Raw genomic sequence first — 20,175 nt, 5'->3', positions numbered from 1 at the left:
AAAATTAAGCGCAAATTGAATTTAAATCAAAGCCCCTCCACATCTAAACCAAAACCACCACAGTTCTTTCTTTTAAGAAGTTTGAAAATAAAATTGATTTCACGTTATGTTTTCCAAGTGATTATATTTGAGACGCTCTGGACTAAGAGGAGACATTTCCAAAGCATGGGAGTACTCTTAAAGAAGGATCTCTGAAGCCTTTCAGTTTTAAAAAATTAAGTAACACTGAGAGTGTAATCCAAGCAGAGCAATCAACACAACTTGGGAAGTAATGTAACCAGCTCTACCCAGAGAACATGCAAATAGACAGTAAAACCTCTATAGCTTGGGACGGAGTAAGCAGACTCTTATGGAATTTAAGATCTTAACTTCAGGATGTATTACAATCATTTAACTTTTATATTGACAAATGGAACGACAGCAATCCTGAATGAGCAGAAGATTGGTTGCCTGAAGAATTTTTAATTCAAAAAACTCACTGAATGTGCCGTCAGTATACATCTGAGGTATACACAAGACTGCTGTAAGACTTGCATAAAAATTTGTTCATAACCGTAAGCGAAAATAAAATGCAACAGTAAAGAAGACTCATCCTGGCAACTGCTTTAGTTTGCTGACAAAGCATTTGCCATTATCTGTAGTAAGTGGATCTTTACTAAGAAGTTCTCATTTTTACGGCATAGACAGTGTAGAAAATTTTAACTGGAGAGCTTAAAAAAACATTACAACAACTGATAAAGAATCACAAGCTTTGCTAAGATCATATTCATATCTCCATTTTGGCTCACAAAATACTTCTCGCCTCCTTGTCAGTTTGCTATAAAATATATATTTTTTAAATCAATTATTCACTTACCTTCAGAGTAACTGCAGTTGCTTTGATAATAAAATCATTTACAGATACTTTAATGTCATCTGCAAAAAAAAAAAAAAAGACAATGATCACTTGTGTGAAGAAAAGACAAACTACAACCGTAAAAGCAAGAAATTTTTTCTCTCCTTTGGGGCAAAAGGAGTATCACCAAGGAAGTCTCCTGAGCAGAGACTAGCTGTAACTAGAAGGTCAAAAGAGCTGCAAACTTGAGTATTATTAATCATCCTTATAAGTAGCAGTCCATACATGGTTTATGGTTTACATATTTACTGCCTACATAGAAATCTATTGTAGGATCTACATATATAGAGACAATACTGAAGACTACTATCCTTTATGTAGTGTGATGCATTAACTGGAATAATTGCAGAGATCAGCTTTTATACAGCTGCAAGTGAGAAGAATGTTATTGTCCAGTGACACCTGGAGCCTTATAATGTAAGAATTAGCAAAGTGAAGGCATTTGTCAATCCTTAAAATGGGTTAACAATATATTATAGAGGAGGCTGCAAAACAATACAAGTGGTAAATTTATTAAATTACAAGCAGAGCTACACGCTAAAAAGTCAGCATCAGCCAGAAACAGATAAAGTAACCTTGAGAGGACTGGATTTTTTTTTATGTGACCCTAAGAAATACTGCATAACATTTCAAACACCTGCTTTCTTTCCCCAAAACCTTGTGAGAGAGGAAGGACAGAAACAATGGCTATATTTGCTTTGCATTATTTTATTCCAAGTTTTGGGAGACCCACAGCACTAACTAAAATCAGACCACCAGCAGAAGTGAAGACTATACATACAATGCAGAATATGCCACAGTCGCTATAAGATTATCCTGAAGATACATGGTATTTGCACAATATCAAATGTATCATCTCACAATAAAAGTGCTACATTATTCTGCTATCATCATCACTGCTGTTAGCTGAATAGACCAAGTACTACAGATGCTTAATTTTTGAGTCTGATTTATGGCATGCAATACCTATACCTTTCAAAATGCTTTTGTAGAGGGAAAATTTAGAGATCATTAAGTGAAATCATCTTAAGTGATCATCAATTTGGAGGACTGAACCAAGTACCCACTTACCACATAACTGACCTGCAATCTATACCCAAGAGCACCAGAATTCAAATGTAACATAACGGAACTTGCAAGCACTATGTTGCATTGACAGAATTTCACATCAGACAAACCGGCATCCTGGTCATCAGATATATCTTGTTTTTTCATACTATGATTTCTGTATTACATTTCTCACTCTTGGCAAAAACGTCACATTCCACTGGGGGGGCAGCAATACAGTGAAAATACACAAATATAGTTAAATGAAATATGTCTGATAATATTTTACCCTCATTGATGTTTACAGTAATGGAAACTGCTATATTTTAACCCCAAAATAAAGCAGCTTACAGGAGGGAATGCTGCATTAAAACTTCTACATTACTCCTCATCACACAGTAGAAAACACCACCAATTTTATCAGAAAAAATAACACTAACCTCAGACACTAAGAATAATTATTATTCTTTTTGAAGAATATTCCACATCTTAGAGAAATTTAAGACCAGAATAATCACTTACAGATATTACAGTCAATCATACTACATGATCTTGACTAATTTATCAAGTATATTGACCAAATATTTCTAAATATAATAAAATTTACATTAAGAAGATTATAATGTTAAAGTAATAAAAGCTTTCACGCAGGTTCTTTACCCAACTAAGTGAAAGTCCTTAAAAAAAAAAGGACACTAAGCAAACAACACTTTAGTGATATTTTGCATGAAAATGGAAGTGTCTGTCTGAAAAATGTTCCATTAAAAAAATCTCACTTTTTTTTTAAATGCATGTCATATACACTTTGTTGAATTGAGAGTTTGGAAAGAAGATTCTAACCTGCGGAGTTAATTTTTAAATTATTAAGCATCCTAGTGCAAAATACACTGAGCTGATTTTAGCAAAATCAAAAAGTTTTGGCAAAAAATTATCTTTGATTATGACCTCAAACTTCAAGAATTTTTTCTAAGTAAATCACTTCTGTGAATACAAGTTGAGATAAAATAGCAAAATCTAACTTCTTAGTCTTATACATAAACATTTCTGTATAAATAAGACATGGCAGACAGAAAAATTGGGATTTACACATCAATATTGACATTTACACATGAATATTGAGATCTAAAGCTTTTAAAGCAATTCTCAATGTATATTTTAAAATTATTCACTTTTCTGTGGGACAGTTTTCCATTCCACCTCTGTCTTCCTGTATCTTGCTAAACTGTACAACTCAATAATCACAGGCAAGTACAGCTTGAGTCCAATGTACAGAATATTTAAAAGGATTCTTTGAATGCACAGTGAATATACAAAAATCTACACCTCCTGAGCAAGATTAAAGATACAAGGCAAACTATGTGTTAGTACCACATGTTATAGTAAATCAGTTTAATCACTAACCTTTGGCCAATTCTTTTCTTAATCTCAAAATAGCATCAATGTCACAGTCAGCAGCAGCATAGGCATGAGGTATTGTAGACTTAGACTCTGTTAATCTCTTAGCAATAACTCTTCGGATGTTGCTAGCAGGGATTTCTGTGAATGTGCCCTGAAAGAAATTATATGTTGTGTATTAAATATTGAGAGAGCAAGCATGCGTCCCATTTGCTGAAACAGGCCTCAACACTTATGCGTTATCATCAGTGACTACTGCTCACTTTAAAAATCTCCTAGGTATCAAAAAGCAATACATTTCAGCTACTGAAATGAATATGATTAAGACCATTGAGTGTTCTAGACTATTACACTGCACTGTTCCGTCTGCCAGACCTGGCATATTGCTCACAGTATGTTCTGCTCCATTTAAACTTTAATAGAGTGTTTTCTCAGTAAGCTACTGCTTTTTCAGTGGTTCTTTAGGACAGGCTTTATTGCTTATCCTTTTCGTTACTCTCCTCTCTCCTTCCAGACATATATACAGTAGTGTTTCAGTGCAGAAGTTCTCCCAACATGCTCACAGAAGCAAGTCAACTTTTAAAGAATCTCTTAAAATAGAAGTGACTATAGAAAGCAAGAAAATACATGACTTTGCAGAACATTATTTTGTACACCTCATCTATAGCATGTATGCTACCATCTGAGTAGTACTCAGCACAATAAATTACAATATGGATATTCTCGTGCAATCACAGAACCATTTTTTCAATAATGGAAAAATATCTAAGTTTGCGCCTTACATACTTTGCACAGTTCTCTGTATAGGGAAAAAAAAAGCAACATTTTTTGAATATTATGAAGTGTAGCTACATTGTAAACTTCAACTTGTAAAGATACTTCAAGTCTAGCTCTAGATCCAGAAATGTTTTTTTCCCTACATTTTCCACAAAAGCTTTCCAGCTGCTCCTAATGTGGATTTAAACACAGGCAATTATTCTAACATTTCAAATTAACACAGAAACTGTTCTTAGGTGATAGAGTTTGCAAAATGACTCTTCAAAGCAACCATTAAGACCTTTCCCTCCTTGCTTCCAGACAACTCTGTGGACATTTACCTATACTTACACTGCAGGAAAGGAAAGGAAATGAAGTAAAGATACTCAAAGCCTGATTTATTTTTACTGTGAGTTTGGAAATACATACTAATATACTGATCCTGCAGGGAAAGGATGAACTGTTGATTTCCTACATAGTGGCATCTCTGTTTGGGGACTGAAATAAAAGTGTTGCCTCTCTAACTGCCCCCTTTCCCAGGCCTCTAATGCAAGTTTTTCATGGCTTTGTTCTGCAAATTACACAAAGTGCTGTGCAGACCATAATTTTGATAGCTCTGCAGTTTGAATTATACTGCTTTAGATTCACTCAAACATACTCAAACCACACGTCTGGGCTTGGCATCTGGGAGCCTTAGTTTCCCGTCTCTCCAGTTCTGGAAACCTCATAAAGCTACTGAAGTAGTCATGGCAATACATAGGAATAACAATGTTAAGGACCTAACAGAACCCTTACCGGTGCAGCAGGTTGTCCTGGTGTTGAAAGTGGTGGATCTGCTGGCCGTGGGTAAGCAGGAGGCACAGCTGTTGCTTGTGAAGGCACTGCAGTAGGCTGGGGAGGAGCTGGAGAAACCACAGGTTTCAATTCAGTGGGCCTGCCCTTCTGCTTCTCTTGCAGAAGTTTGAGAGCATCCCTGGTGATTAAACAGAGTGAAATACTGACAACAGAGAAACTATTTCAAAAATTCTCAAAGTATTACTAAACCATCACTTATTTTAACTAGTTAGCAACTTCTGTCTGGGTTTTTTAACCAATTTAACCAATTTTTAACCAATACCACTTATGTGCATTTAAATTTCTGTAGTCAAACCAAACATTAAGAACATGATCATTAATCAACATTAACCTTGTTTTCTCTTCTGTGATGTCTTTTCAGTAAATCTCAATAACTTTGGTGAATAAAAGGGCTTGAATATGCAGTAACTGAAAACATTTGTGTTGGAGAAGCGTAACATTCATCACCATTAATTGCACTAACAATTCTTCTAAAGATACCAGAGTACCCTTACTCAGGCTATAAGGTCTCAAATAATAGTTATTTCATCTGTTACCATAGAACCCTAGAATGGTTTGGGTTGGAAAAGACCTTAAAGCTCTTCTAGTCCCAGTCCCCTGCCACTGGCAGGGACACCTTCCACTAAACCAGGTTGCTCAAAGCCACGTCCAACCTGGCCTTGAACACTGGCCAGGGATGGGGCAGCCACAGCTTCTCTGGGCAACCTGTGCCACTGCCTCATCACCCTCACAGAGAAGAATTTTTCTCTGTACCCTTCTGACAAAGAGGTACAAAAGGTGTAAAGAGCATACAAGTCCATACTTCATAAGCAATTTGAAAGACAGCACCACTGTAATAAATAAAACACTGAGTAACATCTAACAGGCCCCAGTGTGACTGAACCTTGTCTAACCTAGACCCCTCTCAGGGTCTTCATACTGATATAGCTACCACCACAAGACTTCCCTGTTGTGGGCACAGTATGACAGACATAAGTAAACTCCCATCTTTAAGCTGTAACACTACATCCAGCCCAGGTGCATGGTTTTTGTAGAACAACATGCTAAAGATTAGCACCTACAAGGCTATAGAGAAGACTGCAATTACAGCCCCTTCACCAGATTTCAAGGGAAATAAGCTATAGTAAAATTTCAGTTTTGCAGTTTTAACTGCATCTGTACTAGCGATTTGTTAGAAGAGCTGTATCAGTCAGACCACCTCTCTACTCTAGTTCTCATAACAAGTCTATATCATACACCCAAGATAAACAGAAGCTCACAACGACCCTGCAGTGTGTACTTGCCACCCAGAAACCAACCGTGTCCTGCACTGGATCACCAGCAGTGTGACCAGCAGGTTGAAGCTTCTCCTCTGTGCTGGTGAGACCTCACCTCAACTACTACTTCTGGGACCCCCAACACAAGAGGGTACATGGAGCTGTTGGAGCAAGTCCAGAGGAGACCTCAAAGATGCTCCAAGGGCTGGAACACCTCTGCAGTGGAGCAGGCTGAGAGAGCTGGGCTTGTTCAGCCTGGAGAAGAGAACGCTCCAGGGACACCTAGAAGAAGCTTCCAGTGCTTAAAGGGGTCAAAAAGAAATCAAAAAGAAATCTGGAGAGCTGCTTTTGAAAAGGGCAGGTAGTGACGGGACAAGGGGAAATGGCCTTAAACTGACAGAGGGGAGATTGAGATTAGGTATTAGGAAGAAATTCTTCTCAGGGTGGTGAGGAAAATGACATTTCAAAGTCGTATCTTTTGCATGGAAGAAAGCAGTTTTGCAAAAAGATTTTGTTAGATAATTCTATAGCTACTGAAAAATCTTTGCTACATCTCCATGACAACTAGGGAATAGTAATGAGGCAGCTCAAAGTCCTAGAAGGTCTCCACCTGCCATAGCCTAGTAACACACCCTAAATTACTACTATACTTACATAATTAAGAGTAAAATTCTTATAATTACATAGGATAATTTATCTATTCAACTCCCGATTTTACCTCAACTCAGCCAAAGACCATAGGAAATGGTAAAAAAAAAAATAAAAAAATCTGCTTTTCTCTAAAAAAAGCAGACTTCTACTGTCTGCTTCCTTGGACTCAATTCCAAGTTATGCTGACCTGGTTGTCTTTGAACAGAACTAAAATTACAGTAGCTAACAAGGTCTGTGTAGGCGAATGATAACATTTGTCAAAAGGAATAATTTTACTGAGAACAAAAATAATATTCCTCCCAAAATCTTCACCTCCAATAGCATAATGTGAAGGTAATGTGAAGGTAATGCACCATTTTGATACTAAGAGTTCCGGTCCTACCGCAACATGTTTTTATACACAAGTTTGTTACTCCAAGGGTTGAGTGCCAATCTTTACATCAGAATAGTCAAAAAGCATACTAAACTACTAGAAGCCCAATCGTAACAAACCACAGGTTTGTATACAAAAGCCCTTTAAATCTAAGATGGGGAAAAAAAACAAAGATAGGAGAAAAAACAGCTCAGGATTTCTTACCATCACACTTCAATGCTCTCCCCAGACTAATAAAAAAGGGAACAAGTTAAAATCTGACAGACTTCATAACTGAACTACAGTGAAAGAAGATCTGAACTCCCTAGAGAAAAGGAGGCGAAGAAAATATGACACTGGCATTTTATTTTAGCTCTGAATACATCTCTGAGTAGCAAAATTTGTGAGATCCACAATGGCAGCTAACGATGCCTAGGAGTTGATAGCCATCATTAGCCTGAGCTGCAAGAAATATAACAGCAGTACCATGTAGCTCAGACAGGACATAAAAACAAAAAGACATGGGTTTTTTATTTTTAATCAAAGGCTTTGCGCAATAGTTCCTAACCTATTCTCCACATTCTCAACAGGCCTTTCAAATGTAAATAAGCCATTTCCCTTTAGAAAAAAAAATGGAACAAAATGTTGGCTGTTTCAATAAATGGACATTTCAATTTCACGGAGATTGCTCTAGGCTCAAAGGAAGAAATAAGGGACTATGAGGCTGAAACATTACTGAACTATCTACATACTCTTTAGTGAAGATTCCTCGAGGCCCAGTAGGTTTAAGATTGGTTGTATCTAGTCCATGCGTCTCCAAAATGATGCGAGCTGCAGGACTTAGGCGAACCCTAAAGAAACGAGGAGAAAAAATACACTATTTAAACAATAAAATGAATTTACTTAATTTAATGTATATCAGGAGAAGCTACAAAATATGCCCTCTATTTCAGAAGGAACAGGCAGGGAAGGAGCTCTGTGCCAAGGCTGCAAACTTTCCTCTTACAGCAGTGATGCAATATTCTGGTGGATTCTTCTGGAAAAGGGTCATCAGTGAAAAACCAAATATATTTTAAGACAAACTTGTTTTAGTAATATTAAAAAATACATTTTAGGAGCTCAGACAAGAGTGTTGTTCACCTCCTATTTGTTTGGCTAGCTGTAATTGCATCATAAACGCAGCTTAGTTCCAATTATAACATTACCTTTGCCCCAGATTTAATTTTATTTTGTAGCACTGATGAAATGGCTACTTTTTTGGAAAGCAAATGCCATACAGATGTAGTTGCATAATTCAGTGTCTGCTTTAGAAGACTAAATATCAAGCCTTCCCACACGCATACATTTTAATCAGCATATACTCAAATTATGCTATAGTACTAGTAAACCTGTATCTGCCATCTTGACCTAGATCAGTCAACAATGAAACTTCTGACTGGAAACAGAAACAGTGATCAACTACAAAGAACAGGACATCACTACAGAGTGCACTGTGCACCTCAGCATGATTTGCTCCCTGAAATGAGGGGAAAAACCAAGCATTTCGAAAAGAGAATTCAGAATTCTTAAACGCAGCAACATTTTCATAAAAGTATTAACAATTAGTTTCAAGACTTTCCACAAAATCTCAAACTCATTATTTCCAAAAGGCGAGCATATTTACACCACACTGAGTTTTAAGAACTGTCCATAAGCAGATGCCAGAAAAAAATGTCTTAAATGATCAACTGATTCCAAAGATTCTGATACATTTCTAATTAACAGCTGCAGTGAAACAGAGGCATCTGGATGTTCTTTCACACTAAAATGCAAAACCCGGTCCTTTAAAGGATCCTTTCTGTGAACGATCCAACTACTACAGGTAACATTTCGGCAATGATAACCTCAATTAGTTGCCTTCCACTTGCATGAGAAGAGCCTAAATGATGACAGCAAAACCAAACATAGCAAACCAGCCAGAAAAAGTAGTGAGGGCTGGAAGAAAAAACAAAACCAAAAAAACACCCACAAATTAAGATAAAAAAGCCCAACCCCAAATAAAGAAAACCAAACTGTTTGCATAGCACATGTTACCAAAATTAGTTTCTTATTCTCTTCTTTCATAGGTTGTAACTTTACAGCTTTGGTTTTACTACAACTGACTCCAAACAAGGAGCAACACTTTCAAATGAAGTGCATCCTGCAATCTAAATCAGTGATAGATTACTATTACCTGACTAACACTTTGGAGTTAATTTACTCTCCCATTTGAGATGTTTGTAATGTTTCAGAGTACCTTAACTATCAAAACAAAACTAACACAGAGCACAAAAAAATCCACAGGTTTGTTTTGTGCATTCCACTGCTATGAATAAAGAAGAAAATTTTTCTAGTATCAAAAGTGCAAGAACTTGGAAGGGTTTTGGAGTGTGTCATTTATTTGGGTTTTTTCCTGAAAAAGAAACAGAAAATAAGCTGTAGGTAAACTGAGAACCTGATGCATAAGCGTTAGTGTCTGTTGTATATAAGATAACTTCTTCCTAATTTAAGCTTAAAATCCTTCACAAAGCAATTGTAAGTCAAAATAAAGACACATCCATAGAAGGTGCTCTAATAAAACGACATTGTTCATATTGACTTACCGGGCTTCCAACCAATGAAATATTCTGGGCAGGCAAGTGTTTTTACCTCACGCATACTGAAACACTCCCTTAAACTAAAAGTTTAATAATAGCTAGAAAGGGGCAAAGACTCTTCTTGGTTCAGCTCCACTGATCTAGATAGCTCCATTTTACAACAAACATAAAACTTACGGCAATTTTCCAGGTCGATGCTCTAGCTTAGGAGGGGCTGAAACTGAAGGACCTGCAGGACTTGAGGTAAGTGCAGGTGCTGGTGGAGCTGGAGAAGCTGGAGCACCACCATCAGCTGGTATTTCAACTTGCTTCCAGTCCTGCCCTTCCTCTACCAGAAGACCGATTACTGAGCCCAAGCGTACATTTTTGCTTCCTTCTTGCACCTAAATTTAAAGCAACATGAATACTGTTACATATTGTGCTGTCTAGACTAATATGACCAAAAATGGTAGATGGGAAAATTTCAAGCATATTAACGACAATTCATCAAGGAAATAGAACGCATTTTGTTCCTACTATTAATAAGACGACTCATGAATGAAATGAATTACAGTTGCTATTATAAGGTGAGGAATATTAACTTATACCCCAGAATCTTATACATGGAAAGCTAGTAATCCGAAATCAAAATAAGTTACAGACAACTGAGTACCTCCAAGAATAAAGTCACATTAGCTACTGAAAAGAAATGCGGGTGCCTAATCTTTGCAAACAGAGCCTGAAAATTTTGCTGGACACATTGAGCAGACGTACTTTGACATATCTCCCCTGTATCCAGCAGTGAATGTTACTTCTTAAAGTACATAGAATCTTGTAAATTTAGACACTAATGAAACAAAAAGAGACCAAAACCCCACAACAGCAGTGCCCCATTACTGTTTTTTTTAAGAAGGTAACATTCCTTTTCCACCAACTTTCACCTCCAAGATTGTCTATTTTAACATAACTGGTGCCAAATAACAAGTCTGTCCACCAAGAAAGTGATAGCACTTAGGGCTGATGTGTACACCACTAATTTCTTGATGCATTCTTCTCTGTTAATACCCTGAAAAGCTCACTCTGCAGTGGAAGTTTAATACAAAACAGTTTCAGCTCATACAAATTCTCATTTAGGTCATGAATGATAAAATGGATATTAACTCCAGATCTTCAACAAGCATTCATCATCTGGTTTTGGTCCAAATAGAAGGAATAAGTATTTTAAGGAAAAAAGTGTTAAGAAGCAGCTCTACTGAAAGAATGATCACCATTATGAAATCACCCTTCCGATACTCTTAGCCGTTTAATTTTTGATTGCATTTTACACTGAATTAGAAGTGATCATTAAAACACCTATTCAGACAGAAAAGAAATATATTCACAAGTATCTACTTTACTTTTAACCTACTCTTACAGCATATATACTTACATTATACAGTCAAGAAAATACAGGAAAGGTTACAGAAGTTGAATTAATTTCATCTAACGAGCCTTGTATTTTTAGAGGTAAAAATCAAAATGTTAGGCAGACTGTTTGACTCACTTTTAAATGCTGAACTCAGTCAAGATGGTACAGAATTGTAGCTGGCATCAAAGAATGTAAAATTTTTGCCTCATTTCTTTTAGCAAGGGAGTGAACTTCAAACAGATGCTGGTAACTCAGATCAAACATTCTTAATTTCCCATCAACCTTGAACGGACAGTCTTCTCAATCAGAAATCAACTCCCCATCTCCCACAAAACTGAGGCAGCCTCATGTTAAAATGTGACACAACCATCCACTGAATACCCAACACTGCAGAAATACCCACATGATACTGCAGAAGCACTAAGGATCACAACTGAGCTAGGAAGAAAAAAAAAAAAAAAAGCATAAAATATCTGATCTTACTGCTCTCCTATAATTTCAGTTTCCAAACCATCAGGTTTCTTCTGTGCTTTTTAGGAGACTGTAATAAAAGCCTATTTGGTAATCTATTGTGTACTGTAATACTTGAGTCCACCATTTCTAGATTCCAAAAAGAGGCATTACTAGAATCATAGAATCCATTAAAGATGGGGATTGCACAATAATCTGTTAATGTTACTCCATTAAAGCTGCCCCTCTTCCCTTAATCTGAAAGACATTGTAGCTGGAACTAGATGATCTTAAGTCCTTTCCAACCCTAACTATTCTATGATTCTATGATTTTCCACATCCTGGCATTTCCTTCTCAGACTCAGCTCTTGGCATATGATTGTTATCGGATGATGCAGACATCTGAGTGTCACTGCTCCATGATACTGATACCATGTAATTGCTGGAGAGTCTGGTTTTAATCTATCAAAAACCATACCATGACAGCAATTCACACAAAGACATTTTGGAATTTGGAATGCATTTGGAATACATGTCAGGAAACAGGATAAACACAGCTTCTGAAATACTAATGCTACTTACAGTGCAAAATCCTATTTAAGATTATCCATGTTTATCTACCCAATTTCTAAAAGCAAAAAAAAAAAAAAAAAACCAACCAAAAAACCCAGTACTGCTGGAAGTGCTGGAGGCTAGTGAGAGTTCAAGCCTTCACAGGATACATTAGGGAACTCCACAAATTTGAATTGCGCTTAGGGAAAATCTTAGGGAGCAAAAAAAAAGTATTGAAATGAAGGGAAAACACTTTCTCTGTCCTTACACACAATTAATAACAACTTTCCATCCCTCCTTAAAGAAAATATACTCTAAAATATATTTCCCATTACACATATTTAATGGACAGGAAAAATATAGTCTCGCTTAATTCTTAAGCATCAAACATGAGCTTGCAGAAAATGTAATATTTACTTTTACACAGAAGCAGCAACAGAAGGCCACAGAGTTTTAGCTTCCCCCTTCTAAATTCTAATGAGAATTAACACTGGGTCATTTTGAAATAAGAAACATCTTTTAAAAATATTACAAAAGAGGTGGAAGAGAAAGGAAAAGACATAGAATTTTACTTGTGTTTTTAGAATACAGTATATAAAGCATAGCAGAGGACTTGCAAGCAGACCTAAGCAACGCAGGGTCAGAACTTTGCCCTTCATCCTTATCCCTGTATTCTGGTTGTTATTGCTTCCACCTTAGTACAGAAAAGGATATACAAAACATATACAAAAAAAATCTAAAAAGCTGATCATTATCTCTGTTGTATATGCACATACATACAGATACTCCAAAATTATGTTCAGAGAACATTCATACCACCTCTCCTTGTTTTAGTTAGGCCTAGTCAATATAATTTCAAGAATAAAGGAAATTAATAATTCTAAGAATTGTCCTCTGGGTCAGCCCACCCTGTATGAAGTTTCATCATGAATAGCCAACACAAGATAATGTAGCACAGAGATCACACAAGCCTGGGTGAAGTACCACCCAAAATTCCATATTCCTACCTGATTGCAACTCATTTTTTCATAGCTCTGAAAAAGATGTCATAAAATGCAACATTTCCAGACATAATTAATAAGGTATAAAACATAAAAAGCAACATAATTCAAATCAGGTCAGTTGAAAAACCGATCAATATATATAGAATCCTGCACCATGTGCCAGTAGTTTGGTACATGTACAAAATAAATACAGCAATTATTTCTCATTAAGAATGCAAGTGAAGACATAACTGAAAGCTGAGCAGCAGGAAACTGAGCTATCTAAACTAAGTTTTGAGGCAATGCATCGAACGACAGTCTGAAGAGAAGTGATACTATCCTTATCAGACAGGAAGAACCCCTACCAGTATTTTAGCCAATATGCCATCTTCACTTGACTCCATGGTAACCACTGCTTTGTCCGTTTCGATTTCACACAAAGCATCTCCAGTACTCACTGTTTCACCTGCAAAACATAACAGAACTAATGAATACTTAGCCTAAACTTCCTTTCAGATATATTTAACCATGGAAGATAGGTATTTCTCCATAAAAGACAGACACTTTACATTCTTTAACATATTCTATAGCTAGTTTATGACCGATAATTATTTATCATATTGTATCTTTCACTTCCAAATAAAAACTCCAAGATTCATGCTGCAGTAGAACATTGTCCTGGGTTCAGCAGTAGCAGTCATTTTTCTCCTTCTTGGTAGCTGGTGCAGTGCTGTGTTTTGACTTTCGGGCTGAGAACGTTTGCTGATAGCAAGTATGTTTTGAGTTACTGCTCGGGTGTTTGGTTTGTCCAAGGCCTTTTCTGAGCTCATGCTCTGCCAGGGAGGAGGGGAGGCCGGGAGGAAGGAGGGACAGGACACCTGACCCAGGCTAGCCAAAGAGGTATTACATACCATAGCACGTCATACCCAGGAGGTAACCGGGAGAGATCGAGAAGGGCTGGAGCTCTGGGGGGATGGAGGAGGTATTGGTCAGTGCTCAGTCGGGCAGGGTGGGGTGAGTTATGGGTCGGTGGCTGGTGAGGTGTTGTATTCTCTTCACTTGTTATTGGCTTTATCATTATTATTTGTAGTAGTAGTAGCAGTAGTGATTTGTGTTATGCCTTAGCTATTAAACTGTGCTTATCTCAACCCGTGGGGCTACATTCTTTGGATTCTCCTTCCTAACTCTCCGGGAGTTGGGGGAGCAAGGGGGGGAGTGAGTGAACGAGCTGTGTGGAGTTTTGGTTTTAAACCACGACAAACATGTTCCAAATATTGCTGTTCACAGCAGGTTTTCCAATAGATAGGACTGGAAAGAACTCTTTGGCAGACCATATTTTTGCTCTTCTGCTCTGTAATAAGAGAGCAGTATTTGCAGCAGAAGTTGCCTGACCTGAATGCAACTCTCCAAGATTATGTATAACACACTTGAAAAACCATGCTGGGTTTTGTGGGGTTTGGTGGAGGGAGGTTATTTGTTTTTGTGGTGTTTTATGTTGTGGGTTTTTTTTTGTTGGTTCATTGGTTGGTTTGGTTTTTTTTCTTTCAAATTATTAAGTTCTTACAGCTAGGCTGAACGATTAGGATCTCTGCTGAAGCTATAGCTGCCCTAGCTGCAGCTGCGCTAGAAGTGCTGAAGACCAGGTTGGACAGGGCTTGAAGCAACCCTGTCTAGTGGAAGGTGTCCTTGCTCATGGCCGGGGGTTGGAACTTGATGAGCTTTAAGGTGCCTTCCAACCCAAACCAGTCTGTGATTCTCTGTTTAACTACTGACAGACCAGTATCCAAATCACATGATATAAACTTTCTTCTTTGCTGTACTCTGGAAATCAAAATTCACTGAGCAGAGAGACCTGAAGTACCTGGAGAGGGTGTCTCAGAAGGTAGCAGAGTCACACTGCACTGCAGAGTTACTCTGCAGGAGTTATAATGCAAGAAGCTGCTAGCACTGTCACCTATTCTGTTTCCTGCCCACAATGACAAAAGGATTTCAGTTTCCTGGGATGTCAGTCAAACACCTTTCATGAACGCTGAATTCATACATAATGAAAATAAGTTTTCAAAAAATACTGTTTTATTTTTATGAGGACTTTATCCCCCCAGGGAATCAATATTACACTGCATTACCAGAGAGAAGGAAAGAGTCAAACTGTCAATTAAATTAATATTTCCTTCTGCAGTACTGGCCATCCTGTCAAAGCATAAAAATGAAAACATTTTATACTTACACAGAGCAGAAAAATTATCAAAACGGTATTCTTCTGACCCCTGCTGGTTAAACAGTGGGAAAACCATTTCCTATGCAATCAACAGCTTGCTTCTATCAATTACTCTAAAATATCTGATAATCTCATATCCAAGAAAATAAATATTTATATTCAGTAATGCCACTACAATTAGATGGACAACTCACTGGAAGATTCTGTGGTTATGAGCATCCCTTGCAGACAGGAGTATAAGCATTAAATTACTTTGCTACTTCTTCAAAATTTAGCTTCACTTCTTTTGAAATTATGTTTGTTTTCCAGACTATCATAGGGGAAAAAAAATATCCATAGGAACTAATTAAGGCCACCAGTGGTCCAAATAAAGAGAATATACTAGTGAGTTTTGAGCTTGTTTCTAAATAAGGCATAATAAAATCCTAAAGTCATTTTCTCTCGAAGTCCAACCATCAATTAAGATTTTATTTTAATTTAATGAGAGTAAGTGTGGAGCTTTTTTCTTTTTTTCCTTTTATGTTGGGGTAGAAGTAGTGGAAAGTAGAGTGGGAAAATAAAAAGACATTGCATAGCTGCTGCATTCTAAGATCTTTTTATGATCCCTTCTACTTCACTCTGGTGAGACCCTCTCTGCTAAGGCCCCTCCCTGCAGACAGACTGCCATACTGTTTCTAGTAAATTCTGCAGAAATTCTTACTAGAAGTTTTACAAGCAAAAGGTCATGTCCACTCCTGCAGTGACAAGTTGCCTTCCACACATCTCAAAAATGTATTAAAAAAAATGTTTAAAAGAAAGTACCTCCTAGAAATACAATGATGGAGGCTGGATCAACACTTAGAGGAAATGGCTTATAGAGGTAGAACAGTCAAAACACAAGTCAGGCTCATCAAATTGTGTCTGTTAAAAATAATTTGCTTTAAGGGATTTTTCTCTTTTCCTGAACATGTTCAGCATCTTAGACATCTAAAACTGTCCAAGAATAAGATATATACCAATGGACAACTGCTACATGGAATCCAAAAGTACAGTCAAAATCCAGTTTTAACTGGAGAGGTGGAATGTCAGGGAGAAACATCTCCTGACGTAACAGGGACTACCAATTCTTCTGCAGATCATTTTTGACTTACATACAACTGATGTGAAGATACAACATAGACTACTTATCTAGCTGCTCCAACATATTTTAACACAAGTACATTACTTTTCAGTTGTCAGAGCAGAAGAACCATGGCCGGTAAGGCTCTTTGTGGAAGAGTAGCTTGGGTTTGATTTGGGGCTGTTTTTTTTCTTTTTGGAAAGAGATTTCCGCATTTGGAATTTGAACTATTAAAGCAATTTTTTTTATCAGCTTTAATTGTAGACTATAATTTAGCAAAGCAAAAGTAAGCCCTGAATAGCAACTATAGAAACACTGCATCTTTCACATTATTTTCTAACGCAGAGGCATAATAAAACAGAGACCCTCTGCAAAGTCAAAGGCTCTCGAACTTCCAAAGTTCAGCATGACAACACTTGCAATTAAAAACAACACACACAATCTCACACCTTGGAACAACCTAATGAAATGTTTCAAAAATATGCCCAAATGCAACATTTTGAAAGAAAATGAAAGGGAAAAAGCTTCATTAACTAAGAATTCAAAGCAGGCATTGTTCAAAAAGACAGCATCCATGTAACAAACATATTGCTTCAAGATACTACAATCCACCCAGAAAGAATGATCTTATTCTTACAGAACAAATTTATATAGCTGAAGAGTGACAACAAACGTGGCCATGGAAAAATACTATCTTACCTTCCTTTTTTAACCATTTCACAATGTTTCCTTCTTCCATGGTAGGAGACAGTGCAGGCATGAGGACTTTAATACCAGGTATACCTGTAAAACAAGCACATAAGATTATCTAGAATAAATACTTTTTCAATATAATTATGTTTTCAGTTAAAGGCTTAACACAAATGAAACTAAAAGTGCATGAATCTGAAATACACTTGAACAAGATTCACTATGATGCTCTTTTAGGCTTGCATATGAGCATGCACCCTCAAGAACACCAAAGAAAACATGGCACTCAGAATAGAACCTCCATGTTACATAGAGAACAAGGCCAATTTCAGTATGCAATCTTAAATAATACAAAATATTAAGCAAATTAAAATCTCTCTTACATAAAAATATGACATATAAACTTTGGCTCTGCTGAAGATGACTTCAGATACTTACCTGCTTCAGCTTTGATACAATTTTTAATGGAAGCTCTGTCCATGATTTTGCACATTATTAAAAATATACAAACTAGTGTTTCCAAGTACCCCTCAGTTCAGCCTGACCTACTGAACCATTCTTCAGCAGATGGAAGTGAAACGTGGTTACATAACTCAGTCAACAGGGATGTAAGCAGAAAAAACCCACAGCTTAGCTCATGTGTGGTTGGAGCCTTATTGTGTGTAGAAAGAAAAAGCAGCTATAAAATACAAACATTAGAAAAATAAAACAAACAAAACAGCCTCTATTTGAAGCTGTGATTACTTCATACTATATGATTCTGTGACTTGTCCTCTTATTTCCCACTTGTCAGAAAAGGAAGGCTGAACATAAGACTTGCCAGATACAAGCAAGCCCAGAGGAGAGAACACACACACACATACCTCAGTCCTCAAGAGAGACCAAAACTGCTGTACTCAGAAGAAATTGGATTAGAGGTATTGATATGTTCCCTGCTGATGAACCATGATGCACTAGAGGACAGTGTAAGTCCACTCACAAATTCCTCTGTGGTATCTACCATAGTTCTTCCTAGTTATGCAGTATGCCAGCAGTACAATTACGTACGCACCAGACACACAAGCATCTTCTGTCTCAGAGGACTGCTCCATCTTCAGGCTTCTAGACAGGGGCTTGCAAGCATGAAGACTGAATGAGGTGTAAATGTGCAGAACATATCTGGCCTCTTGTTAGAATCCTTTCTGACTCTTTACCAAGGTCTAGATACTCACGCCCTGATTATGACCTCTGTCTTAATGCTGAACTGCAACATTAAGAGCACACCAATGCAAAGCACGTAATCCCATTTCCCCAAAATTCAAGCACTAAAAAAAGAAATGAGAATTCAGAGCCTTGAATTCCTAGACCATAGGCTTTGGTGGTCTTATCAAAATCCAGCACAGACACTACATATTCCTCTCTCCTCCTCTTGGCCACAGGCTGTGGAATTTTTTTCAGGATTAAAGTGTATCTTTGAAATTAATAAAGCCCCCATGATACTAGTACTCCAAACACTGACAATCCACCTCTTTCACCGATTAACTTTTCCATGTATACTTATTCTTTCTGTTGGGAAACCATATTTACTCTTCAGGTTTGTCCTAGGTTCAGCAGTAACAATAATTTTTCTCCTTCTTAGTAGCTGGTGCAGTGCTGTGCTTTTGACTTTCAGCCTGGGAACAGCGCTGATAACACTGATGGTTTTACTTGCTGTTCAGTAATATTTACCCTGATCAAGGACTTTCTGAGTCTCATGCTCTGCCAGGGAGGAGGGGAAACCAGGAGGAAGCAGAGACAGGACACCTGACCCAAACTAACCAAAGAGGCATTCCATACCGCAGCACATCATGCCCACTACATAAACTGGGGGCAGTTACCCAGAAGGGCTAGATCACTGCTTGGGTTAAGCTGAGTATTGATCCGTATTGATCATGCAAGTTGTTGTATTCTCTTCCCTTGTTATTTCCCTTATCATTATTTTTATTGGTGGTAGCAGTAGTGGTTTTGTGTTATACCTTACTTACTGGATGGTTCTAACCTCAATCCATGAGAGTTACATTCTTTAGATGCTCCACCCCATCCCTCTGGGAGCAGGGGGAAAAAGGTGGGGAGTGAGTGAAGGGCTGCATGGTACTGAGTTATCAGCTGGGCTTACACCAAGAAAAGGTTGAAATTGACCAATTTCAAGTTTCTGTGGTTAAATCTTATGTCTTTGTTGTAAAGCTTGAAAGATTTCTTGTTACAGATTCCCTCCTTGTGACTGTCTATATACGGAGACAAGGTCAATTCTTAGCCTTTTCTTTCCTTTGACAAGCAAAATATAAAGATATGAGAAGTTCAGTGTAGGTAAGCAACACACCACCACAACCTCTCAGACCCTGCAGCACCAAATATTAGGCACAGCCAGGCAGCAGATCACTTCAATCTGCCAGCTGATTGATTCTATTTAGTAAACCCAGACCTGGAAAAGTGGCACTATAGAGCAGCAAGACCCATCCCATGGCAGGGGGTTCTTCCAAGGACAGAGCTCATGATACAGCCCATGCCCTGGCCAAGCACACTGTATCTCTTGTCATTTGAACCAGTTATACCCAAGTAGCATTCTGTCATACAGATTGTAATACATTACCTTTCTGAGCTTTTAAGGGTAGTTCTGAGGCCAAATAAATATATCTTTCTAGATACTGTTCTGTATGAGTAGTTTCCCAGAACCTGACAGATTTTTGAGGTTCTTTCTTGAACTATATATCTGAATCTCTATTCAGTTAGAGAACAGAAGTAGACACATAGAAAGCACATTGTATACATCAGCAAGAATCAATTCTGCTTCTCTGATAACCAGCATTAAGGCTTATTATCATTCTATAGGAAACACGACCACATTTCTACCAGTTGCCGTATTGCTTACAGCAAGTAGGACTGAAAACGCAAAAATTAACCCCTTCCTTCTCTCCCCATTATGTGCTTAAAAGCACATTACCTGGAGTGAAAGTGC

General features: G+C 37.6%; 1 protein-coding gene across 1 annotated transcript in view; it reads right to left on the bottom strand.

The window, feature by feature from the left end:
* Nucleotides 1–20,175, bottom strand: part of PDHX (pyruvate dehydrogenase complex component X) — a 34,625-nt gene that overhangs the window by 12,642 nt on the left and 1,808 nt on the right. Inside the window, exons 2-8 of the mRNA XM_005150620.4 lie at nt 17,211–17,294; nt 13,560–13,660; nt 10,000–10,205; nt 7,960–8,058; nt 4,889–5,066; nt 3,344–3,491; nt 857–915 (exon numbers count right to left, since the gene is read on the bottom strand). Of these exons, the coding sequence (XP_005150677.1) occupies nt 857–915; nt 3,344–3,491; nt 4,889–5,066; nt 7,960–8,058; nt 10,000–10,205; nt 13,560–13,660; nt 17,211–17,294 (875 nt within the window). The remainder of the gene's footprint in view (nt 1–856; nt 916–3,343; nt 3,492–4,888; nt 5,067–7,959; nt 8,059–9,999; nt 10,206–13,559; nt 13,661–17,210; nt 17,295–20,175) is intronic.

This window comes from Melopsittacus undulatus, chromosome 8, assembly GCF_012275295.1.
Source record: "Melopsittacus undulatus isolate bMelUnd1 chromosome 8, bMelUnd1.mat.Z, whole genome shotgun sequence".
Taxonomy (NCBI): domain Eukaryota; kingdom Metazoa; phylum Chordata; class Aves; order Psittaciformes; family Psittaculidae; genus Melopsittacus; species Melopsittacus undulatus.
The sequence above is the reverse complement of the archived record's forward strand: the minus strand, read 5'-3'. Positions and strand labels throughout refer to the sequence as shown.